We start from the raw sequence: 27,328 nt of genomic DNA, 5'->3' as shown, positions 1-27,328 counted from the left end.
TAAACAGTTGTAACTATGCACTAGTTGTGAATAGTGAATATCATTTACACATTCCTCTGCACTGGTAAATAGAGTTCAATCTTACAGATTTTTTTGCTTGAACAAAGTGTTGAAGCAGAAAGTTCCATTAAAACAGTGCACCGGTGCTACTACTGGAAAACTATGTCTAATTCTGAATATTTAGAATATTTATCAAGGTGGCATAAATACAAGTACCAAGGACTGCCATTTCTGATAGGAAAATCAAATGGACTTAGAAATCAACTACAAGTGCACTGAAAAGGCCTGAAATCCAAGACATAACAAGAGAATTGTGTACACATTGCCTTAAATTTTAAGTTATTTAATTAAGGTTTTGCTCAGGGGCAGGGGGGAAAGATGGTCTAAATAAGAAATTGAACATTATTGAAGCTGTAAGTTTCAGACATAGGAAAATTCATCTCAAGTCTGAAAACCAGAATTTCCAGTTTAGGAAGGGGCTTGAGAGTACACATTTACACCCAAGGAAGAAATCAAGCATCCAAAGGCACTTGTTTTCTGGCAAGCGGAGCAAAAAAATATATATAGCTGTCAGGAAAGACTAACACTTATTCCATGGGGCACTGTTAAAGCCTCAGCTGAAATGTTGCATAAAATTTAATCACACATATTTGGGCAAGATTAGAGATAGAGAAGAGCCATGAGCAAGGTAACAGTAAACTTACCTGACAAGACAGATGCCCAAGGAACCTCAGTATGGTCAGTTTAGAAAAAAATGAGTGATGCCACTGGAAAGAGCAAATGAAACCCAGACAGCGACGTTGAAATACCAGAAACTTGAAAATAAAAGATATCCCTGTAAGAAAGGAGTGCTGATCTAAAGAAGTCTTTCAATGTAAACAAAATATTACAGCATTTTAAGATAGAGCCCCTTTCATCAACTGACCATCTTCCAAAAGCAGCAGGTGAACCCAGAGAGCTACACTGCTAACATGTATTCCTAAGCAGAGCGCTTAGAGGCATCATATAAGATTGTATCAGGAAATGGTGATACAGTATTTAATGATTGTTTCATGGTAACTTGGTATTTAACTTGAATTTTCATTCTTCCCATCATATAAAGAGAAACATGCATAAATTTCTAACAGTAAAAAATTCCAAGATATGTCATTTTCAAAGCCATGTAACAATTTCCTGGTAACAACTGGGAGGGGGGGGATCACACTCACAAGAACTGTTTGAAGAGTGATAATACAAACAGCTAGACTTACAGATGTAAAAGAAAAATCATGAACAGAACTAGGCAAAGTAAATTTATAGGAGGCTAACTTGGATTATGCCAAACAAAACCAAACAAAATCAAACAAAAAAGAAAGAAAACATAACAAGGCCATGTGCAATGGGATCAAAAAGGTTATAAGCCAGTGTGATATGTAGCTGCAGGAATTTATTTTGGATGAGAAGGGAAAAGTTGCAGACATTGCATATAAGAAATAGGTTAAGACTTTCTGGACATGAACAAGGTTTTTGAAATCAAGAAAGACTTAGTCTTCAGCAGTTGATCTTAATCACATGTTTCTATCCAGGTGCTTAATAAAATGACATCTGTAAAAAAAGATCTGGCTTTGTTCCATAAGACAAGTTATCTTCTGTTAGCAATAGAAGAAATGGATGGACTGACACTGCTGACATGGAATTTAACTTGAAAGTGAGAACTCTGTAGATCAGCAATTATCAGCAACTATGAGTACATGAGGATTGAAAAATACGAGGCAGATGAATGATTTCTTCTTTTTGAAGGGGGGTGTGTGTGAAAGGATTTCTACTGGCAGCTGGAGTTGTTACATTCTTATATGAATCTTGGCACCTTTGCAAATGAGGGGAGACTAGAGAAAAACCAAGAATTAAAGTTCTGTTGAGTATCTCCAAGCCCTCCCTTCACCCTTAGCACACACACACACAGAGTGCTTCTGCTGTCCAGCTACAGAGGGCTGCTTCGAAAAACACACACATACTTGTATACATACTCAAGCTCTGAAGGTGGGTTTTCTGATATGGCTAGAAATACATTCCTTCCCCACCTCTCCCTAGTTCTCCGGTAGGAAGAAAGTTGCCCAGTAGGAACATTTCAAGTTGAGGTTTTCCCATTTCTCACCAGCAAGTGGCATAGATGAATGATGTTTGAGGCAAAGGTTTTAAGATCATTTTTCCAAAGAATGAGAAGTAAGCAGAAGTCAGAAAGTTTTGTATTCCACAGGAGGCTGATCTGTCAACAAAAGTCAAGTAACAGTTTTCAGGCAGCAGACATTTTCAGTCTTGATTTGAGCTTTAAGCACCCTACAGGGCACAGACAGAGTTTTTAGAAGTTTGTATGTACCTCTACTAAATTTCTAAAATCCTTTTACGAAATACATATTATGCACAAATATCTTTAAATCTTCTCAGAAACGATCCTGGCTTGTAGGGTAGCACTTCTTCACAGCAAAACAGATGGTATCTCAGCTTGACTGGCAGGACTGCTAGTCTGCATTTCTAGGAATAAAAGGAACCAGGTTTTACTGCTTTTGATTGACCGAATTTTGTTGTACTGATGCATCTGAAAAGTGTGGGGTGTGCAGGGGTAGTAAACCCTCAGAATAAACCAGTATGTGACTCTGGAGGAGAGCAGACTACCCTCTCAATTTATTCTTCCAGATGTTGTTATTGCAGGGTTACCAATCGGTTGCTGAATCTAAGGTAAGTACCTATTTCACCATTATTCTGCTCAATCTCAGAAAACGCACCAAGCCTCACCTACAGTTGCATCATGTCAAGGAGTGACTTAAACACTAATTTACTCCAGAATGTTTGGGTTTTTTGGTGGGTTGGGGTTTTGGTTTTTTTGGTTGGTTTTTTGTTTGTTTGTTTGGTTGGTTTGTTTTTTTTTTTTAAATCAAAACATCATAAATATTTAAGCATCATTTTTTAAAACAGACATATTCGTGCCTCAATAAAATGAAATATGGATGAGGCAGCTCTGATCACTGCAGCTGCTTACAGACAAGTTGGCAAGGCAAAAATTGCCACTTCTGGCAAGACAGAGCAAAACCCAGAAATCCCAGAACAGGAGACAGTACCCATGCAAGGAGCAGTAATCAGGAGATGGGAAAGACATTATCACATCCTAGTAGCATTTAGATAGTAATTGAAATCAGAATCTATTACAGGATCAGAGAAAATCTGCATAACATTTGAGCAGGACTTCACATCTTGACAGTTTTAAAGAAATAGAGCCACTTGCAATAGATTATTAACTAAATATTAATAGCATGAATTCTTTCTCATCTCAAATCAGCAGATACTTTAAAATAACTTCATAATGCATCAACTTCACTGGAGTTTCAACAGAGGAAGCTAATGATGGCTTGAATTTCCAGCAAGACTCCTGGAAACTAGTTCAGAGGTGTCAAAGCACAACTTTCAGTATAGACAGAAGTAGAACTAATTGGATATATTCCTTCAGAAGCGTTCATGTAACAATCTAACCCCCTGCTTTGAAAACCTGTAGCTTTGAAAACCTTAAAACAAACATAGATGTAATCTGGTAGTCAGGATGCATCTAATCCTCTTTCTGCTATTTCAGGAAAACTTTCTCTTACCCTCAACCAGGTAAGTCTGAAGCAATTGGACTTCGGACTGTGCTTCCAACGTTCTGTCTCCACCTCACCCTGATGAAGCTCCTGCTCCATTCCAATGCTTCCACTCAGAGGAGCACCAAAAGGAGAGCACCTTTTGTCCTGCACCCCCACCCAAACATAAAAGAATTATGCCAGGAAGAAATCTCACTATTATTTACCCCCCCCAGCCCCCAAGGAATTGAAATTCTGTAGTAGATGCAGTGTTAAGACAGTTACTGAGAGGGCTCATTCCCTTCTACTCACTGTTTTCCTTGTTTACACTCTCTGATTTCAGTTGAGCAAGATCACATATCTGACACTTTTTCCCGGTCCATTCTAATTTCCAGTATCTCTTCAGTTAAATGTGTCCTCTCAGGCTCCTGTCTTCATCCGCATGCCAGGTCCTGGCATCACCTCATCGTAACTTTAAGGCTTAGCCCCTTACAGCTGAGAATAAAATAAGTTTCTCTTTCATTTGATCAAAGTCAAAGAAATAAGCGATTTGTAACTAATATCTTTAAAAAGAAACATTTTGAGGAAGCATTTTTCCCCTCAAAGAACACAACAATTTTGATAAATATTCTCAGTTTAGGGAAATGAGCGTGGATATCTTTTCTGTTTTCTGGCAAGACCAGTAGCCAGAAATTTTTCTTATCAGATTTACCATGGAATCCTGTTAATACAAGACAGGAATCAGCAGGCCAGCTGGGAAGCAGCAGGACTCTGCTTTCCACAGGAGTGCTAGCTTTCACTAGTCTGAAGTACTCAGTTACAGCCACACTCTCAGAAACACATGATATGAGCCATTGCAAGAGACAGGCTACTAGCCTGGACTGAAAATTGACCCGATTCAATAGAACAATTTGTTTTGTTTGTTAAATCAAAGCTGAACCTCTGACAGATTAAAAACAAAAACAAAAAAATATGGACAAAATGTTGGTTCCGCTTAAGCCAATAAAGGTTTTTCTATTCCCTGCAGCTAGGACTTCTCATAAGATTACCTGGCTCTGAGAAAACTACTGCATCAAAAACCCACAAAAAATATAGTTACTATTCAGGACAGTACAAGAACTGTCTTTAGTAGTTTGGTTTATATTTAATCTAACCATAGCCACATATATTCGTGATGAAACATTTACCACTTCTCTCCTACCAAGAGACTGGAAGGTTTTTTTCCCTCCTTCTCTCACCTTATTCTGTGAAGTCCTTTAAACCACATCTCTCAGGACTACAGTAACAGCTGGCACCTGTAACAGGACTGGAATTTAATCACTGACCTCATTCATGCTGTTTTACCCAGACATAGCTCTCCAAAACTGTTATTTTATCTAATACAATAATATTTGTCTAATACAGTAATAGGAGTGCTCTCGATTGCTGGCTGTCTGGACAAGTCAAGAATCTTCCCCTGTCATCACATGGGAGTATATCATATACACTGTCAATAATATATATGTAAATAAAAAGTATGTCACAAACCAGCCTCAGAATCCCTTATCAAATGGAAAGTTGTAAACATCAGAGAAGGATCAGATTACTTTCGATTTATACAAGGATAATTTATACTCAGTTTCCATTTACAATGAAGTATAAAGTAGCAATGTGAAAGAACCCTAAAATTTACCGCCAAGAGAGCACCAATGTGCTTTAGGTAAGGCAAGGGATGACAGAAGAGAGCACCAACACTTCACAGGCCATTAAAGGATGCAACCTAACCTCCGCTGGAGTTGCGAACGATGTATTTCACAACATCATTTATGGAATCAGATCACAGTGCACCATCCTAGGTCACACTTTTCCCCAGTCCCACAACTGTAAGCACTCTTTCACAATTTTTCAGTTTGACCCATTGAGAGCAAACACGTTTAGAATGCATATGCATTTCAACCCTGTAATTTACTGTGAACCCTAAAAATAACAGAACACCGGCTCTCTTCTTTGGCAGTAATTAATCCACTTTGAAGATGGTGGAGACAGAAAAATTTGTGCATGTCTTCAGAGAAGTGGCCAATCGAAGACTGATACTCAGTTTAAAGTCCTCTGTAGAGACCTAGCAGGCTCTGGATCTGGCCCTTATAACCCTCCAGAAAATGTCAACACCACATTTTCAACTCATAAGACACATATCCAAGCAGGATGGTAAATTAAATTCAGTGTTTACTCTACAGACCACACCTCCAACATGTACATGCTCTTGTACAGCACTTTTTCAGCTTCCACATTTTGCAGCATAACAATGCAGTTTACAGGACAGTAGACCCGCATTTAAATTTGTACCCAAGAATTAACCTGTAAAAACAGCGCATTAATAATGCATGCATTGTTAATTGCTAATATGCTTCCAGATAACAAAATCTGAACACAGTTGGAGAGTTCAGTGATACACGCAATGTTTAAATCTTAATCTCTTCAGAGTCACATTCTGGATGGCTCTTCCATATTTTTCTTATTATTTTTTTTTTTCCCCAAAATAGAATTGCATCTCAGTCTGCATTTTTCCTGAAGTCGTAGCTGAAGCTTCCCAGTTCTCAGAGCTGCAGAGAGCACATCTTACAGTATTAGACACATGTCAAATTTCCAAGCTGTCCAAAAAATATGCACACACTCTCTGTAGTTCCTCTCTTCTGGCATTCAGCTGTCCATGCTCCAGCAGTGTACCAGCATCCAGACGCAGGAATAAACTGAGCAAGCAATAGTTGTTTGATTTACCTAAAGCAGGGGGCAAACAAGACTTATATTAGCTTAGGAAGAAAAGTAGGATTTTTTCCTGGAAATCATATGGCGATATTGTTTTCAAATGTTTTACTCATCCTTATATAATATATAATTTCCTCAACCATTATCCCAACATTAGAATAATCCACAAAATATTCTCCACCCCTCATTTCTGCATGCAAATTAGAAAACTATTTTTAATGGCTTATTGAAAGTTACCATATAAAAAGAATGCTTTTCCCATTCTCAAAACCCTGGTGATCCTACTGTCCATTTCCCAATGCAGAATGCACAGTGATCTCAGAGCTGAATAAGGCAAAGTGCCTTTTCAAATGCCTTTTCGAAGCAGGCTGATCACAGAACTTGACTTCAATGTTGCTATCGCTGAATGCCTCCCTCCTGGCCTCATCCGAGTCCTTGGGGTCTCTCTGAGAAACGCTTGCCTTCTGCCGCCTCATGGTAATCCCCGAGTTGCCAAGTTTCCTGGTGGGTGATGCGCTTTCTTTGACAATGCAGAAGCAGATGGCAGACAAAAAATTTTTCTTGAAGTTTTCATTCATGAAAGCGTACACAATGGGGTTGCAAATAGAATTGAAGAATCCTATAATCTGAACAATTGCAAAGATCATTTTGACTGTCACATCGTCATATTCCTTTTCAAAATTACCTGGAAAGAAGGAAATATGCTGTAAGCACTGAATGGCATTAATGTCTATTTAGCCTAATTATATCCAGTCTGGCATTAGAAGCTTTCATTTAAAGTCAACAAAAGACCTTGCAGGAGGTTCTTAATACTAGCAATAGGGTTTTATCAGCAAGGAAAATCACAATCTAATCCACCACCTAGCCCTGCTTTGTGCACATGTAAATAACGACAGAGACATTCAAAAGAGGCAATTAATGAGCCAAAAAACTTGCCCAATAGCCAAGCAATTGAAAGCTTCCAGTCTGCAAAGCATAGGCCTCATTTATTCAAGTTGTTCTTCCAGCTCCAAGTTTCATGTCCATATAAAAATGCATAAGTATTTTAATACCAATCCTTGTCTTATCACTAACCACACGGCTTCTTTCTCTGTGCTGTCACAGATCAGCTCATGGAAGCAAAAAAATGCATTATCTTGGTCATATCTCGCACTTGAATTCCAAAACTTGACAACCAAACTCTGGTTTATATGGCAAGTAAAACAAAGGCCTTGCAGCACCTGAAATAATTTCTGAAATCAGCAATGAAAACGAGAGCAAACAGTTCATGAAGTGTTATGGGCAACCTTAACATGAGACAATCCAGACAATTTCAATAGTTACAGCTTCTGCACTTCTGATTCTGCCCAGGCATAAGCATCATTTGGTTTAGCTGACTGGCTGCAGGACCAGTGATTTAGCTACTACAACCTTATTTGTGACAGAAGATGAAGAAATAGTTGCTGCCTTTGGCAAGTGAAGTACAACACCTACTGCAAACTTCCTCTTGCTCCTACATGTAGCCTGCTGCGTAGTCCCACTTGCTATCCCACTACCCATTCAGGATACAGGAGATGAACATGGCAAGTCCCCAGAGAATTGGGCAAAGAGCAAAGATAATAAGTGTTATATGCACTTCCAAGCTAAGTATCCAGTCAAGACCAGTGAAAAAGCTCAACTGGATTTGTTGGGTATTATCACTACGATGCCCAATATTTATATTTCCAATATGTCTACCTCATTAAAAACGGGGCAAGTGAAGGGATAAATATTTCATAAGTTTCACTCAGAGCAGTATGGCAGTGGATGCAAATAGAAATCTTCACATGTTAAATTAAAATTGACTTTGAATTAAAAAGTTACCTGTTCAAGAAGTTTTATAATTGGAAATAACTTCTAGCTTCTAGTCAAGTGCTTTTGACCTTTCAGCAGATGAGGGTGGCATGACTGACATACAAAGAAAAAAAATCTACAGATATGCTCACCATCCTAATAGTCAAGTCTTGCTTTTTCTTGCGTCTTATAAGACCTAGAAAATCTCCTTTTCAGGACTGGATTAGGTGCTGTACAAATTCAGAGGCAATGACAATCTTCTTTCTAAAGGGCTTACATTCTAAAAGAGCTGGTAGAGAGCTTGGATTCCCTCCCACTCAGCCTGCAACAAAGTTCATGAAGATTATTTTTCTGTCTTGCTGCAAACCCATCTCTGTTAGGGGTTTTGTGTGCGTGTTTGTTTTTAATTCGCACAGCAGGGAAGAAGAGATGTGGCCGAGACAAGTTTATCTCTGATATAAGGTATCTCCCAAACACTACGTTAAATGTCTTTTCCAAGCTAAAAGATTCGATGATTCCACAATAAAGTTTTTTAAATGTACTCATTTTTTCCATGAGCATTGCAGATCTGTCTATTACAGATTTGAGAGTATTTCTTGTGTTGTTGGCTATGTATCTCTATTACAAGACAGATCTGGGATTTATAAACACAACATTAAAGTTTGCTAGCCAAAGGTATCCTATAGCTGAGTGCTCCAGTAGCACCAGCTTTTCACAACCTGTAGTTCCATTATTAAAAAACAAGAAAACAAAAAGCAAACAAGCAAAAAAAAAAAAATCCCACAAATACAAGCTAAGTTGTATGACACATGGCAGATACTCACTGTATTCTATCATCATGTGAATCACATGGAAAGGGGCCCAACAGACTGCAAAGAGAAACACCACCATCACCATCATAACAATTGCTCGCTTCTTCTTCCTGAAATTGCATCAAGACATTCCATACTGAATCACTAAGAACTGACTGGTAGTTACATGTGTCTCCAAATTAGATCTGTAAATATGTTCTGATGGTTGCAGATGCAAACAAAACCCTGGAAGAATGCTCGGAAGTACACAGCTCCCTCTGAAACAAAAAAATGCAGCATCGTATAAATGTAGTACATCAATTAACACCTTTTATTTCTCTCTTTTGGGAAAGCAATACACTTGGCAGCTGCAGCAAGCAGTGACATGAGTGTAACTTGCAAGGCATTTTCACTCTATTCAAGCACATGCGACTCCAATAGTAAGAGATGGGGAAAAACAAAAACCAAGAAAAATTAATTAAAAGAACAAAACCAAAACCATGAAATTCCATTAACAGCTCAAAAAATAAGAGTTCCTTCATAGATCTGAGGGCACTGACCATACCTACAGCACCTGATTACACAGAGAATTTGACAGAGAGTGAGGGAAACTGCACCTGCAACATTCAACCTTTGCTGGTAGGTGAAGTGCTAGAATAAGAGCTAGAAACACACTCCCTGCCTCCACTGTAACATCTCACAAACTCAAGGTATACATGAATTTACTGTCATCCCCAAACGGATATATAATTCATATAACTACCTTTATAGATCCCAAGATGGATCTCTCGCTTGAGCTAAATAAGCAGCACTTGACTGGTAGCAGTTACAGGATCTACTCCCTGCTTTGTGAAAATAATGTGAGTAGCAGCCCAAAAATTACATGACCCCTTAACTCCTGTGAGGTTGCACCCTCCATCACTTGTGATTTGTGATGGTCAGCTTCCTTAGGCACTTTGTTAGACAAATATCTAAGAAATCATTGATCTTTAAGCTGCTTGTCAGTATTCTTCCTACAGTCAATACTTAAGGTGATACTCTCCTCAATGAGCAGAACCATTAAGAATTTAGGCAACAGATCAATTTGCCAAATGGAAGGGAAAAACATGAGGCAGTCTTAAGTGTAACCCATATTTACTGCTATATAGCAAAGTTGGTAATCATTGATTTTCATAACTTGTCAGAGCATTACCATCTGGATAATCTCATGCAAACATCTGAGAACACTCACAACTCTTTGGAAGCTGTATGAAGTTCAACTGTAACAAAGTAGCTTTTGAATTCTGATTTTTTTCCCCAATTTAAGTTACAATAAGATCGTAAAGAGGTGTTCACAGTCTCAGAGTTATATAAGGAACTTTCCAAATAACATATAAGGACCACGTAGCAGCAATTTCCCCAAGTCATGTTCTAACTCACGAACCCTATGTTCTAAAAACAAGCATTTCACACTGTATAATATGAGATCTATCGAAAGAGCTTGACTTCCAAGATGTGCCTACACTATACTTTGAAGAAAACAATCTATTTAGGTTGCCTTAAATAGGGTACCTAAGCGTTAAATGACTAGCCAGCCTTAGAAAACTGGTCTATGCTTGTAGACTTCCCAACAGACAGACAGCTTTTTCCTTTTTTTTTTCTCTTTTCTGCATTCCTTTTCAGAACTGCCAGGGGGGAAAAACAAACCCCACCAAAAAGCAACCACAACCCACACCAAAAACACAACCCAAAGCTTTTCAGAAGTAAAAGTTCCAAGTGAATTTTACTTTACAAACCTTGATATTTTAGACATTTCACTCCCATGAATGGTTTGAAGAACTGAAGCATCTCCTACTCGTTTCTTAATCCAGAGTTCATAGCCAATTTTAGTGTACAAAAAGAGCATCAACATCAGTGGAAGAAGGAAGAGTATGACAAGAATAAAGGTTGTATATATCTTCTGGTAAATCGGACTGGCCCATTCTTCCAAGCAACAAACATACACCTTTTCATATAGAAAGTCATATTTAACCTGTAACAGGTGTAAGGGAGATAAGTCACTACAGTATTCACCCCAAGTGTAAAAACCAAGCACATTAAAATATTCCTTGCTCTTAATACAACAACCAACATTAAACAGAGAGACTTTTCAAAGTGACGAAATTCTCCCAGGCACTTTTCCACATGAAATATTGGTTGGTTCAAGTTGACAGAGAGAAGTCAGGAAATGCCCCCTCCTCTGAACTTCCTTTTTTTTTTTTAAATGAAGACTTTCAAAGGAGACCTTGGCTACATGTTTTGCAGGTATAGATGTGTACACAGAAACCTCACGTATTAGTCACTTAAATAAAACAAATTTGTTAAAATTCAGACTCACGAGCAGCAGATTCTGACAGGCCTTTCCCTCCCACCCCCACCAAAAGTGTATGGTAACTCCTTAAACTATAATGGGCATTTTAAACTAGGCACAGTTCTTCCAAATCTCACAGAATGCTGTATCATCCTCAAACAGTCATCTAAGTCCTACACTGCTGTGTGCCAGTGCACCTATAAACTGAAAGGAAGCCCCAGTGGAATTCACAGATCTAATTACCGCTCTTCAAAATAACTGGGGAGGGTAGACATGACTAGTCCCTGCTGGCAGTCCTTCTCCCAGTGCATGCAAGTGCTAATCCTTAGCCTCTGTCATGCTGGCACACAGAACAACAGCTCCACTTCTTTTATTGTACTAATTTCTTAGGAGTTTATTCAGTTTCATTGCTGAAGGTACAAAAAGATCCAGCAAGGACTGCTTTTCAAATGTAAATTCCCATTTCACCTAACATACCTCAAGCCGCTGCACATGCCACATAGGTGACCCAACAACAAGTGCCAGCAACCAGACTATGCCTGTAAACAAATATATTTTTAATACTTCGTACAACAAGCAGCATAAGTTTTGGAACAAACAGTTTAATAGCTTCATCTTTAAGAAGTCAGGCAAAGTAGACAATTTAAATAAAGCACAGTTTTATATGAGGCATACATCAGTCACCATTCACATCAAGAAATAACAGCATGCTCTTTTGTTACCAGTTTTCTTTCTCTTGATATACCTTCATTTACTGGCATTCAGGTGTAAAGGCAACTTAATTTGCATGAGCAGGATTACATATTCTCTTTGTGTTACAATGGAAGGACCACAACAGCTGCCGAAGGTTTATCAGAGTCTTGGTTAAGTCAATCTTTTGACCAGATTCCAAGTCTATTGTCAGGGTTTTGGCTAGTAATTACTACACATAACTGTACCTATAGGCACTATCCTTGAGCCATTTTATACATGTCACCAAACTTATCATTAAGTCTATCTCTGATTCACTGGTCGTATCTGTGCCTCTTGTTCTGCCATGCCATCTACACCAGCCACGCTGAAGATTGTTTCTCTACACACATGATTACTGAAGGTACTTAAAATCTTACCAAGCATCGTGAAAGCTCTTTTATTGGTGTACTGCCACTTCATTTTTAGTGGATGCACAATTCCCTGGTGTCTTTCCACAGCAATGCAGGTCATGGTAAGAATCTCAGTTACAATGGCAGTGGATTGAACAAATGGTACCATCTTGCAAGTGAAGGCACCTGCAATAGTCAGAAAGTAAGGTATGCTACTGTTGCAGCTCATGAAAAAGCTATTAATACCAGACCTCATTATTAAAATGTTATTGTGCAAAAACAGACTAAGATGCTTAGATGTATTTTATCAGTTGAACTGCCAAGTCACCCTTGAAGCTATTCAAGGGTGCTATCAAATGCAGCTCTTAGTAGTCATTCTTCCACTGTACACACTGTCTGCAAAACCAAGACTTCTAATGACCCATTTGCTTGCCCTGTGTCAATCTGACACTTATTCCTATTTCACTTTTGGCCAAGTCTTCCATCACCTATTTTCAAATATATCAAATTACAGGGATATTTATTACCTTTCATCTTGGCAGATTAGTCTCCAGTTTTATGTAGGTATTAGCATTACCGGTTTAAAAGTTTACCTTTTCTGCTGCCACAAATACATTCCTTCTGCTCATTTAAACACCACTCTCTTCGTACTTGATGCATCATTATGCCAAGTGATATATATGGGAGTCCTCTAAGAGGCATATCATAAGAGGTGTATCATCTTCTTCATCTTTCTGTTCTCCAAGTCTCCCTCTTTCCCAATTAATACATTATGTTAATACGCTGTTCAAATTAAATGCAGTTTCCTGACTGCATTTTCACAGCTGTATAGGTTCCTACTGTATTTATGCACAGCTACCACAAATCCTCATCTTTCACTGCTGCTGTAACTTCCCAAAAGTACATATTCAATTCTTAACATAGTAGTCACTCTCCATTACTCATCCTCAAGTCCAAGCCATCTTTCAAACTGTGGTGTAATTTATTCTCTCAAAAATGTTATGCTAACACCTTTCCCAACCAACTTCTCATTGACTCATTTTCTGACCCTGCGATGATTTTGCATCTCACATTCTCACAGTTCCCTCACATTCTTAAAGTTCAGTATCATATATTCAATTCAGCAACAGCTGGGGTTATTTCCCTTAATTTCACCATTAATTACACCTTACCCAGATATAAACCGTAAACTCAAATCAGCCAAAGGAATATCTGCTCCAATTGTAACTCAAGTTTTAAGATGCTACAGCCACCTTAAGCAAAAAAAGCATTTAAAACAAATTAAAAAAAGGAAACAAGAAACTATCAAAACTTAATCCTGCCCTCCATGAATAGAACAAGGGAAACCTCCATCTGCTAGGGTGGGCTAAAAGCCACTGTAGCTTAAAGAAGGAATTGGTTTGCTACTGGTCTTATCAATTCTAGCTGTACAAAAAATTGCTTTTTCTGTGGCTCCAAAAAGGAGAAGGAGAGGGCAAGAGGCAAAGGATGGAAGTCAAGTATCCTTCAAGTACATATCCAACACCAGCAACACCACAAATGTGCACGCAGATCAGATTTAAAACAGAATAAAAATACCCCATGCAGCCCAATTTCAAGCTACTTGAATGAGATCTTAGCATGCTCAGTAGGAGCTGTGTGGAAGCAGCAGCACTGGGCTGCATGTCTGTTTCTCACCTAACATGTATTTTTCAAGGGTGCCAGAAAGAGAGCAAGACATCTTGACATCTTTTATCAACTGCAATTTATACTATAAACTTTCTTCCACTTCTTCCTTGGCTTCAGCAAGCACAGAGTAAAACCCTTATGAAACACAGCCAGTATCTTATTAAATTATCCCATAACATCCTCATTGGTAAGCTTAGGAAATGTGGGTTACATGAATGGACAGTGAGGTGGATTGCGAACGGGCTGAATGGCAGAGTTCAGAGGCCTGTGGTCAGTGGTGTTCCCCAGGGATCGATACCATGTCCAGTCTTGTTCAACTTATTTATCAATGACCTAGGTGAAGGGCTAGAGTGTACCTTAGCAAGTTTGCCAATGATAGGCTGGAGATTTGGGCAGAGAAACCCAATGAGGTTTAACAACGGCAAGTGTAGGGTACTGCACCTGGGGAGGAAGAACTCACTCACTAGAAAACTTATGGATTTTCATCAGTCAAGCCCCCTCCCCTGAAAAACAAAACAAAAAACAAATAAACAAACCAAATACAAAAATCAACAAACTAAAAACAAACCACACACCCCCCCCATGCCCAACCAAAACAAAACAAAAAAACCCACAACAAACCATCAAAACAAAACAAACAAAAACCACACAAACCACAATACCTGCTAACTTGCATACTCCCTATTAGAGAAACAGGTACTTATGTCTACTCCCTGACCCAATAACGCATGCACATTTCACTTCATATTTAACCCATTTGTACAATCTAAGGTTCACCTGCAGCAAAAAGAAACCGATGCAACCCCATTCTCAAGTGCCTGTTAGCTGAAAGTCCCTTCTGGAAAAATTGAGAAAAGACGACAATTTTTTACTATAAGCAAGACATGTTACATTTTAGCAGGGGAAAAAACCCACAACAAATTATGCTACTACAGCATAGTTTAGATAGTGAAATTAAACTAAGACTGAGATGCAAAAAACAACTGTGTGACACATTAAAAACATGTCAAATTAGTTTTCACATGTTTGTGTTTGGATTTATCACAGTGTAATAGGAGATTTTGAGGGAATACATGAGTTTATGCTTTGTTTTCCTGATCAAGCTAATTAAAATGTAGCTGTTTAGAAGATGGTTTGGAAACAACATGGTTTAACAGCTAGTATTATTCACATTTTCTTCCCATTCACTGACATGACTGTTAGATACTTCATTTAATTGTATCAGATACTATGTTCTCATCATGACACTTAGCTATAAATCAACATTAGATTAAGCATACAATGAAGTTCTGTATCTCACAACCAATCTGAAAAGAAGAATGGATTTGCTTTTCATCATCATGATAAAAACAATTGAATGGCTTCATTTTATTATTTTATTTTCTACTTACTTTATTATTTATTTCTTTCTAAATAATTCTTCAAAACATAATTTCAGATACTATCTAAAGAGGACAGTCAGATGAAAGAGAAAGACACAAAAGTAAAGAACAAAAGCCAACTTCGGTCAGTGTCAGTCGAGATTATTTAAATCTGAGTCCTTATAGTGGTTTTGGAGTCATTAAGCTAATCACGATTTGGGTAAAGAAAGCCTTTGCCAAAGAATGGAGGAAGGGAGGGAACATGAAGTGTTTCCTGGCTCTATACACATTGAAGTAACTCTGAAAAAGAAGGGTTTAAAACAAATTTTTAGAAATAATGTTTAAAAGCTCTCTTGAGACAGACCAATCACCAACATAAACCTACAGCAACTGTCAAGAAAACGACACCCCAAATTGTAAACATCAGATCAGAAGAGGCAAGTAGCCAGTGATATGGAAGAAAACAATTAGAGATACCTGTCACTCAAAGATGAGAAAGACAATTAAGCAGCAGGGAAGCACGCACTCTTCTTCAAAACTATGAAGAAAAAAATGACTTAAGACAGGATGAGATCTTCTTGCTTCAAATTAATCTGATACAACAGTATATTCACTGCCTACGGGTAGGTAACTGCTGAAAACCATGCTGTGCTTCTGCGCTTCAGTTACACTGCAACTGCCCCAACAACTTCACAAAAGTTATTAAATGACAGCCACATAATAGATTACATTATAAAACAGTGATTAAGTTTCCCTAAGGGAAAATAACATAGTACACGCATATTTTTAAAGTATCCTCTCATCAAAAAGTAGTCTGTTTTGTAGAAGACCTGTATTTAGACACCTCATTTTTAATCATTAACTGGCAAACAACCACCCCTTTCTAGAAAAATAGCTATCAAGTGTAGATTCCAAGCAACATTAAAATTTATATAAACCAATATGTCTTAGCTGCTGATTTAAATCACTGATTACTCAAGCCACCTTCAGTGTCAAGTGAAAGAATTTGAGAAGCTCGATCATCCACTTTTCCCCCCCAAGCAAAACCATCTTGTTCTGTTATTACTAATTCTTTATCTTAAGTCCCTACAGCCTTTAAATCATTGAAAACAAAATAAAAATCATTATTTGCTGCTTCTTGTGATGAACAGAAGTGCAATAAAAGCAGGGAGGACGAACAGGCAAAAAAAGCAGAATATGCAATTCCAGCAGGATTTAGCAGATACAGCCCCCCAATACATGCTTGTGCTCCCACTCCTTGTTGCCCGCTCTCAGAAGGTAAGTCACTTTACATGGACTACCCTGCTCCCCTGGTATTACTGTAAATTGACTCAAATTAGATTCCTTCTCTCAGACTTCACAATGAGAGATCACCGGGCAAATACAACATTCACGATTAAAAAGTGAGAGTGACTTCCAAAGCGAAATTCCTCTTCCACTGCCTGCTTATATGCATCCAATCCTTAAGTTAATCAGCCACTTTTAGAAGAAAAGGCATTCCCCTTGCCCCTAAATCAGAATGGGGACACTATGATAAAAATACAGGATTAATGTAACCACTGACAGCCACCAACATTTAGTTGTTTATTCATATGAAAAGCCTGGATAGATCCTCACTTCAACTGAAGTTTAAATTCTTGAGCCTGACTCTAAAACTTGTGCGGGCACCAGCTACCTGAGCTCATTAACAAACATCAAATGAACCAAACTCTAAATAGATGGAGCTTGGGGAAAAAAGGGTGCTACTGTTAGCTTCCCGATGCCAAACACACAGTGAGGCTTATTCCAGGTCTTGGAGACACCTGTGACATGTTTATACTATACTGCGCAAAACACTAACACCTATGTCACTCCTCCAAATGCAGAGAGAAACACAGCTCTAGGACATTAAGCATTCCGAGATGATCCCAGCACTGAAACCTTCTCCTGCTAAAACAAAGCACTGGGAAAACTTGATTTCTCAGATTCTGATTCTTTTTTTTTTTTGGCTGTGGCTACACTGAATCTTTCAGAATAGAATTTTGCTTCAGTTCTTTTGCAAGCCATGATACAGTTTTAGGCATCTAATAATATGCTTAAATCAGAACCTGATTAACATTTTTCAAGTATTTTCTAAAGGCTGTTTCAAATTATTTTTTTTCTTGGAAAGACTTGCTGAAAAAATTATCTCCTTTTTTGCCCACTCATTTTCTACTTACATCCCATGTACCAAGAGGTTTAACTTTCTACAAGACAGGGCTTTCAGCAAACACCTCCAATAGATTGTCAGTGAAGACAGCACTGCAGCATTTAATACTCACCATTTCTGATTGGGACAGAAAATAATTTCCAGAGGAATACTGGGATGAAAATAACTAATTGCTTCTCTTTTTCAAGAAGCCAAGAGGTTCCCAGAGGTATTCCTTATGCACTGCTAAAAACTGCATAGATTATTCAAGCAATGCTTAGTTTTCCCCATGGATAACACATTCAGAAGGCTGCAATTGTAAATGGTACTCCCTTAAACGATTCTTCATGCCTTCATTATCACATGTTGCGCCTGTAACTACGATTTAGCCATTTCATCACCCATTTGAAAGCTCAGGTTTTCTCTTATTAGGGTAACAAAGGCAAAATCCTAAAAGTATTATCTGATAAAAGTTAAATTGCTCCTGCGTCTGTTACAACATTGTTGATCCAAGCCCTTGCACCAAGATCTTTATCACAGCCTGTAAACCAGTTATCTCCAGCCCACTTGACGCAAGCCAGGTAAGTTTTCTTGTATTTTGTCACTTCAGGGCAGAACACAAGTCAGTCATCATCATATAGATAATATCTTCAAGGGTCTTTCACACCTGGGCAATGCACTGTTTTATATCGATTTTGGGGTATACAGGCATTTTGCATCCTTAGTAGTTTACCATCCACGATGCACAAATGTCTCACGTGTTACCTATAGAGGATAAACAAGATTATACATATGTCTGCCCAGAAAAAGGCATGAGTATAGCACTTGATAGTAGACCTGTGGTAGTTTAAGTCTGTTTATGGTCAACTAGAGCAGCTGAGATAAAATTGCATGGCACAAGCCCATGCCATTAGGCCATAGACCTCAAATAGCCTATAGTATATTTACTGATGCAAGATAAAGTCCACATCATTCCCTTCATCCTGCAATTTCAAAGTGTGGTCCACACCTTGGGCTAGTTGACCAAGGTATTCCTAACTGCCTATGCTCTTTCCCACTTCCCTCCAAGGCTCACATGCAGCTTCTCTGCCCACAGGATTACAAAGCCACTGAAATGTGTATCAGTCTTCAGGCTAACTTGGATCAGCAGATTATTTCCAAATGCAGCAATCAATGAGCAAAACCAAACACAAACATGCAAAGCTGCAAGATAGCTGTGCAGCAAAGCACTGCTACTAGAACACAAAACTACTTCAGTAAACTACTGTCTACAACTGTGGTAGGAACTAGCAGTACAGGTGGGTTGGTTGGTTGGTTTTTTGTTTTTCAGAGATACAGGTTAAAGATCCCAATCTCAAGAGAGAGATTTGCTAACAGGGAGCAAAACAGGACACGGCAAGCACTTTCCTGATTCATTCAATGCAAGGCAGAAAATGCCAGGTATTTCTACCAAGAAATTTCTATCACCTCACTTGAAGCAGTAACCAATCAATATGCATCCTAAAACTTGTTTATTCCTTTGCCTGATTAATGCAGAAGCAAACACCTCACAGCAGTTACTGTGTTTAATACATACACTAACGAGTGATATGCACAACTTGCAGTAAGAAATTCCTTATGCTGAATATGCAAATACATAAGTTTCCTTTTGTCAGCATTGTTTTGCTGCTTTTCAGCAGAACACCCTGCCAATACATTACATACAAAAAAACCCCAGCCTATTACTTCCTTTACTGAGGTATTTACTGTATAATCCTTTCTCAAAGCATCTTCATACAGAATTTTACTCCTACCTCTACTCATAAGCAAGTACTCCAAAAAACACAATAGCAGGGCATGGAGAATGAAAAATAAGGCATGATTTCACCAATACAGATAGAACTACAAAATCACCCTCCTACCGAAAGCAGATCAATCCCAAGACACAACCTCTCACACTGCGGGAGGCAAATGACGAGTGCTCTTGTGTCCCTAACCCGCTTTACAGCAAGCCCAGACAACTTAAATTGGAAAGTTGGAAATAAAAGTATAAAAACAAGAAATCCTAATAACTGGATCTCTCATGTCCAGCTTTACCGTACAGTATTAACCTTAATAGCATGTCAGCAGTTTGAGCAAATTCTTCAGTATTAAGGAACATTCCAGAATCGAGTTAGAGTGAAGAAGTTCCTCATGTCTCACTGAAGAACTTACGAGATATCCAAGAATATCAGACATAAACGGCCAAGTGATTTCCATCGCTAAGATTTAGGCTTAGTCCCTCAGAATGGAATGTTTATGCATTCTCATACAGGAAAGTTTTAAGTAAGGCAACACACTGCTTGACACAAGATGTTTGTTAAAGAACAGAAAGCACTCTAAATACTCAACTGGGTAGAAGATGCCACTTGGTTTTCAACTAAGCCTTTAGAGAAGAAGAAACTGCCATGCCAAGGAGCACCAGATATGACAGCAATGTACAGAAGACTCACTCCTCTCCTGAGTGGCAGCTGGAAGCCAGACAAGATATGCAAAAGCACCTCAAATTCTGCTGTGTGTTCTGTAGTGCCTCAGATGACTCAGTCCTCTAAGTGACAGGAAAAGCTACTATCTGACACCTGTCTTGAGAATACATACTCCAACTGATAAGATGCAAAATTCATGAGAAAGGTGTAGCATAGTCCTAAATCTACCCTAATCTCATGTTTTGCCCTTATCTTTTGGCAGGGTTATTCTGCTAGGCTACATTAAATCTCCAGTCGCTGCAGGAAGTTCTGTAAAGATAATGCTGTTACTCAGCTAACTAAGCAGTGGCAGAAAATAAAGCAGCTCTTGTAATATTTGGCCCAGAGACAAAAGCCCAAATTCATCAGTAATTGCTGCCATCAGTATGCCAATGAGACCACTACTGCTGCCTCCTACCTATGATATGAGAGTAAACCCTCAACTGCTTCATTTTACACCAAGACTGCCTTTGCTGTATGCATCAATTTACCCCTTACTCAAGTTCCCATTTTATCTTCCTCTTACCAAAAAATATAATCCTAGTGATCATTTATGTCAAAGCCAAAATTTTCACTTCTTTCCACAGTATATTCCACATTACAAAAAGATTAGCTTGCAGGATTTTCATTAAAGTCCCCCTAGAGATTTTAGTTCAAAGCATAAATTCAGAAATTAAATCGTAAACTGTCACTATTACAGTTTCACACGGCTATACAGGTTCTTAAGAGACCAGAGAATCAAAAGTGAGACCGATTTGCCCGCTTTTGGTCAATATGGTGCTGCCTATGTAGAGCTCGCTGATCGCCGTTAATGCTGCATAATCACCAGGCAAAGTGAGGCACACATTCAGGTTCTTGGAACTGCAGTTACTAAATTGTAAGTGAAGTTAAGATGTACTAATGAACATACTGTGGAAAAAGCCATGCCTGTGCTTTAGTTTTTCCCACCTCTGTCAAAAGTTCTGATAAGTGTAATGCAGTTTCTAAAGAATTCTGACAAACCCTATCTATTAGAGGAGCCACTTTACCATCCACAATTTGAATTATTTTACATCACCAGCTACCAACATTCTCCTTGGAGTCCTACTGGAAATTATGCACACCTGGAACCCTTTGGGGTTCCCTAACCCATCACTTTAGAGGGACCAAAATGGTAGTCAGTCCTTTCTAACAGCATCCCATACTGTTTTAAAAGGTAACAGCTACTCTGAAACTGTGGCTTTTCTTGTATTTTCATGTTCTGCCTCAACAGCCTAGAGCATCTGCAGTTTTCCCCTCATCTCTACCATTCTGCTACCGGTCTCTGAAGGGGAAGAGAAATGCACACACATACAAGCGTGGAAATAAAGAACCAGTTCCAAATCAAAGACAAGTACAAAGCATACACATCTCAGTTCACACCACCTAGTAAAAATGCTTTAGTTATGCAAGTGCAAATATACCAAGATATAAAGTAAATGCTCAGAAACCCAAATGTATTTCTAGCGTAAAGTGTCTCAGAATGCACCACTTTTTCCAGCAGGGATTTCTCACATAGTCAAATTACCTTTTTCTTAAAAGGGTTGGAACTGGCACTGCTCAGAGATGTTGCATTAAGGTGGATGAGAATAAGCTTTTTTACTACAAAATAAATGGCCAAAGGCAAATTAAAGCAGTAAAGCTAGCAAGAAAAAGACTCCTCCCAGACTGGCAGGCTCTCATTTGCAGTATAACTGTAATTACCATGTAACGCTTCACAATGTAAGCCTCAGAAACCACATACCCTTGGGACACCATCAGTTTACACCTCATTGGTTTTCCTGAATTTTACTTCACAACCACCACCACCAGTGAAGGGTAACACCCATCAATTACATTATTTATTATGGCCTCCCAATACTGTGTTAAAGCTAATTATCTTACCAGGACAATAAAGGCTGCTATCAAAGTCAATTTGACCTATAGACCCCCTTGTATTGAAGATGGCCTAGCACAGCAGGATAGACAAATAGTACACTAAAACCCACTAAACAGTAAGTATACTTTAAAGTAACCAATTACTGAGTACCTGGAGATATTTGATGCACGTATACTATACCTTTTACACTCACTACTTTTAGGTTTTTGTCAAGCATCCTCAGCAACCAAGGGTAAATGGAAACATACATACTTTCCCCATACTATTCCACATGCCTGTGCTGTATCTGCTGTAATTCACCTCAGGTGGATGCTTCATGCCACCCAACTTTGAGTTGATTTTGGCCAGCTGTGTGGTCAAGCTGACAGACCAGGTGTGAGAAGAATCAGAGGCCTTACAACTGAGAAGAATCTCACCTCTTTACAGGAAAGCAACTCAACTCAGTCCTCTCCCCATTATGTGGGACCTCTTGATGCCATCACGAACGTTCTGCTGTATTCTCCTTTAAGAAAGGAATTCTGGAACTACAGTAGTCAGAAGGAAGGTGCAGAAGTATAGCTATCAATTTGCTCCATTATTTTAATTTACATCCTTGTTAGATTTGGGTCTTGACACTGGTACTGTCTTAAAACAGTGGTTACCTTCCCCAAAGACAGCTAATAAGCAAATAAAACAGCTGCCCTTACTATCAATAGCCTCTGGAGTTTTATATTCACCACTTCTCCAAGAAAGTTCCTGGTTTTCAGGCAAAATTAAAGCCCGTTTCTCATTAGGTTAGGTATTTGTGCGCTGTTTCAAGTCTCCTCTGACCTGTCAAATCCCATCCTGATTTCTAGTCTGTGGGATGTACTGGAATTAAATCTCCATGTTCTGAATGTAACCTTCACTGTCTCCCAGCAATAGAAGCCTTAGAAATTGAAATATAACTGTGTCACTTTATGAACATCTTTTCTGTTCATATTGAGATATTCTGAAAAATATTTCAATTTGTGATTGTACAAGATGTTGTCTGCAACTTGTTGCAAGATCATCCCTTCTATTTTTCCACTTATAACTGTCAAACGCTTTTTCAAGACCAAGGAAAGGAAGATAAATGCCATTTGCAGTATTACTTCACCTTTGTCTTTCTGTTACTTCACTACTTTGGAACCGGGATGAATTAAAAAAAAGAAAAAAGTAATTAATAGGCATCAGAGAGGCCCAAAGGTCCCTTGCACCAACAGGAATACAACATAATTCTCAAGATACATGCATATCTCGAAAATCATACATTATTTCAACACAAATTCTGCACGTTCTCTCACTCCCCTGTTTCTCCAAGGATGCAATCTTTTCCATGCAACTTTTTTTCCTCACAAAAGGTTGAGGAGGTCTGGCTCTGAGAGTCGACTTCTGTCAGAGGAACTTAAACTGAATGAAGGCTGATATTTCACTTACCAGACAGATTTCATTACTTAAAGAGAAAAAAAAAATCAAGTGCAAGACTACCTCATCAGCACCGCACACATCTCGTTTCTCGCACATGTACCGCAACTTTTTACGAATGCAAGCATGAAAACACCCTGGTTTTAACATAACCTGAGGGAGCGGTGTAGCCCTTATTTAACTCTGCGGAAAAGCAGCCGACGGCGGGCCGAGGTTACCGACCGACACGCCTGGAGAGAGCGCCCTGTCCTGAGGTAAAAGACTAGGAACGCCTGAACGCGACCAGCGTCCCAAGTTCTTACCGAGGAGTTCAAGCCCCGTGCGAGCACGAAGAGCTCCGCAGGGCAGCGCGGAAACAACGCTGCCCTCAGGGCGGGACTCGGCGGCCGAGTGCGCCCCGCGCTCAGCCCGCACCCCCTTGGCGCCCTCACAGGCGGCGGGAATCAGCGAGAGCGGGGTCTCCGGTGGTGGCGCTGGCCACAAAATCCCACCGCCCGCCCCGCCAGCTCCTGCCGAACCCTGAACAGCCCGGGACTGCCTGCCTCGTCCCCGGCACCCACCGCCGAGCCAGTTGGAGGAGATGTTCTGCAGCATGGTGAAGGGGACGCAAAAGAAGGCGATGAGGAGGTCGCTGAGCGCCAAGGAGCAGATGAAGATGTTGGTGACTGTCCTCATGGCTTTGCTGCGGGTCACCACATAGAGCACCAGGCAGTTGCCGAAGAGCGCCAGGGCGAAGATGAGCACACAGATGAGGACGAAGGCCACCTTGGTGCGCCCCGGCAGCTCCGGGATGTACACCAGCGGCTGCAGCCCGTAGAGGGCGATGAACTGCTCCCGCGTCACATTGTTGTCCCGCAGCAGCTGCGCGAACTGCTCCGGGGTGATGTTCAGGGAACGCATGGTGCCGTCCCCCCCACTCCCTCCTCAGCCTCCTCAGCGCTGCCGCCCGCGCCCCTCCATCGCCGGACCGCCACCCCTCCGGCGCTCTGCCGGGGAGAGGGGCGAAGCAGCGCTACCGGACCAGACCCGGCGCGGGAAGGAGTGCGGAGAAGCGGAGGCAGAGGCGCGCAGAGCCCGCGGGGAACAGGGCGCCCGCACGACCAGCTCCCCGAGGCGGCGGCACCACCACCCGCAGCCTCCACCGACTACCGTGGCGGGGCCGCCGGCCCCAGGCGGGGGGCTCCCCGCAGCCAATCAGCGCACAGCGCGGGCCCCGGGCGGGGCAGCAGCCAATGAGCGCGCAGCGCGGGCCCGCCCCGGCCCCGCCGTCGTGGAGCGGGGCGGCCGTGAGCCGGGGCTTCGCGGTGCCCCGGCTCCCCGTGCTGAGCCCTGCGGCAGCCGGGTGTCATTCCCTGCCCATGTCTCCCCAGCGGAGGCTCGAAATGCTCAAGGTGGGAGCAGAATCTACCAAGCCAACCACTCGTCGCGTTTGGATCTGACTGAGAGATGTACCAGGCAGGTATATGGCTGTCTCCCTGAAGGGGTACTCGTGCCATCCATAGCAGGTCATACTGCTGCTTCTCTGTGCCCAGCCCAAACGAGGCGTAGGGGGATTTTATAGAATCATAGACTCGTTTAGGTTGGAAAAGACCTTTAAGATCATCAAGTCCAACTGCTAACCCAGCACTGCCAAGTCCACCACTAGACTGTATCACTGAGGGCCTCATCTACATGTCTTTCAAATACCTCCAGGAATGGTGACTCCACCACTTCCCTGGGCAGCCTGTGCCAATGCTTGACAACCCTTTGGTGAAGAAATTTTTTCCTAACACCCAATCCAAAACTCTCCTGGCACAACTTGAAGCCATTTCCTCCTTTACTATGGCTCATTACTTGGGAGAAGAGAGCAACTCCCACCTTGCTACAGCTTCCTTTTAGGCAGCTGTAGAGAGCGATAAGGTCTTCCCCAAGCCTCCTTTACTCCAGGTTAAACAGCCCTCAGCCACTCCCCATAAAATTTGTTCTCTAGACCCTTCATCAGTTTCATTGCCCTTCTTTGGACAGTTCCAGCACTTCAGAGAAAATGCTACGGCAGTTTAAATGTGAATAATAATGGAGAGGTCAAGTTGAATATATGCATTGATTTGCCTTCCAACCGGTTTTAAATTGCCCAGTATGGCTTTCTCACTTGTGCAGATATATCCCCCTTGTACCGTATGATTACTTTTTAATCAGAAACGCTATAAATTATCAGAAAGGATCCAGAGGAGGCTATAGCAATACAGAAAACTGTTCTGGCAACACTTCTATCTCCTCACGGTGATAAATGTTTCACAAGGAAACAAAATCACCTGGGAAAATGCTGCCAAATTAATTCTGTATAGAAAGGGTGCTCCTTGCCCTGGATATGTGTCTCTACCTGTATCAAGTATAAAAGAGAATTAAGTCTAGACACATTTCAGCAGATTTCATTCATATTACAAATAAAGAAGGGCCAAATGAGAAGGCCAGTCTCTGTCATCATGGACCACAGTGTTGTGTTATTCATTGCAAAATCATCCAAGTCTATCAGGAACTTAAACAGGAACAAACTCACACCTAAATACTGGAAATAATCAGGGTTTATGGTTAACATGGACATTTGTTTTGCATCTATCCTTGTTTTCTTACTGTGATGCTCGCTACAAGTAATCAAGCAACATTAAAAATGAAAAATGTCTGAATGGTTAATCTGCGTAATATAAACAAATCTCCAGGCTGGAGGCTATGGAAGTGTGCTATTACATCTGCTGCAGATTTACTTGGTTTTGCATGCAAAGTAAGGCATGATGCAGGTAATTTTAAAATAACATTTGTCTTGAATATTTACCTACACGGTGAAGATAAATGTAGGATTTGCAGAAACGCATTCTCTGTAAGTACTATCAATCCTTTTGGCTGAAGCAGTAGCAGCATGGACATCATACAAGCGATATGGCGAATCACTAGTAATTGTATTACCCAGCTCCTTGACCTGAATAAAATTATATTTGGAGTTAAAAGGGTTGTGTTACAAAAGGTAACCTCATCTAAAACCTGCTGAACCTAATTAAATGACTTCTTTGCTTCCCTGGGCTACAAATGATTGGTAGGTAGGGAAAAGTGTCTCTTCTTTTCAGGGCAGGCAACTAGCGTCCTGCCTTATCCTGCACCCCCGGCTGCCATCGGCTCTTGCTGGTTCCTGCAGTCTGCAAAGCAAAGCAATATGAGGCTGCCCTGACTCTCCCCACCATCATCCACACCTTCAGTAAAATGACCCGCTGTGCAAACGAGTTTTCTCTAGAACTGCAAAGAGAGGCAGGGGCATGAGGGGGGTATAAGGAGGCAGTCCTGCCCTGGTTCTTAACAGAAGAGGTAGGAAACAGGCTTTTGAAACAAACAGGTTTCTTGTTCCTTAATTGACTTTTTTACTTTGTATGTTTGATCAACTTCATTGTTGCCTCACTTGCCAAAATATATATATATACACGTGCATATCTGGTATTCTCCTGCATTACTTTTTTCCAGTTTTTAATGATGATTTTCAATATCTTTTATCCAAATCCACTTCTGTTTCCATTGAAGTCTATGGAGTTTTGATATTTATGTCAGTGGGACATAGGTCATGCCATTACATGATCTTTACGTAATACTTAATAAATTAATCACTCTTCTAAATTTGGGAAGCTGTAGGATGCTATAAAAAAAGGACTATTATTAGCCTGTACACACCCAGATAGATAATAAAAAACCACAAGTCACTTCTTTATTCCCCTGGTTATTATTTCTGAAACTGATGTGTTCGTAAATACAAAACAGGGTTTGAAAAACCCAAAATATTCTAACAAATACTTGACTATAAAAAACAGTGCATTTTTCATTATTCTCAACTGCAAAAAAGAAGCTTTCTACTACTTAAATGGCTAGAAACATTTTACCTCTGTATCTAGAATCCCAGTGAAACAACCTTTTAACCTGAACACAGATCAAGTCTTGGCTTTGCCAGTAATTTTACTTTGACTT

General features: G+C 40.2%; 2 protein-coding genes across 4 annotated transcripts in view; both read right to left on the bottom strand.

Moving 5' to 3' along the window:
• Window positions 1–765, bottom strand: part of TNIP3 (TNFAIP3 interacting protein 3) — a 77,251-nt gene extending 76,486 nt beyond the window's left edge. The window contains exon 1 of the mRNA XM_030480386.1: window positions 705–765. The gene's annotated coding sequence lies outside the window, so the exon portion shown is untranslated. The remainder of the gene's footprint in view (window positions 1–704) is intronic.
• A 5,009-nt stretch (window positions 766–5,774) lies between these two features.
• On the bottom strand, window positions 5,775–24,478 carry QRFPR (pyroglutamylated RFamide peptide receptor). Of its 3 annotated transcripts, none has more exons than XM_030480382.1 (7): window positions 23,908–24,478; window positions 12,374–12,532; window positions 11,742–11,803; window positions 10,711–10,946; window positions 8,969–9,066; window positions 6,570–7,017; window positions 5,775–6,344 (listed from the first exon to the last, which is right to left on the bottom strand). In XM_030480382.1, the coding sequence occupies exons 1-6, from the start codon at window positions 24,245–24,247 to the stop codon at window positions 6,614–6,616; spliced, it is 1,299 nt and encodes a 432-aa protein (XP_030336242.1). In that variant the 5' UTR covers window positions 24,248–24,478; the 3' UTR covers window positions 5,775–6,344; window positions 6,570–6,613. The 3 variants fall into 3 exon arrangements, with proteins under 3 accessions (XP_030336242.1, XP_030336244.1, XP_030336245.1); XM_030480384.1 differs by having other exon boundaries at window positions 6,794–7,017; XM_030480385.1 differs by lacking the exon at window positions 5,775–6,344 and adding an exon at window positions 9,123–9,213 and having other exon boundaries at window positions 6,929–7,017; window positions 8,969–9,013.
• Between the last annotated feature and the right edge of the window lie 2,850 nt (window positions 24,479–27,328).

The sequence above is a fragment of the Strigops habroptila genome, chromosome 3 (assembly GCF_004027225.2).
Source record: "Strigops habroptila isolate Jane chromosome 3, bStrHab1.2.pri, whole genome shotgun sequence".
Taxonomy (NCBI): domain Eukaryota; kingdom Metazoa; phylum Chordata; class Aves; order Psittaciformes; family Psittacidae; genus Strigops; species Strigops habroptila.
Note: the sequence above shows the minus strand (reverse complement) of the source record. Positions and strands in the feature narration are given on the sequence as shown.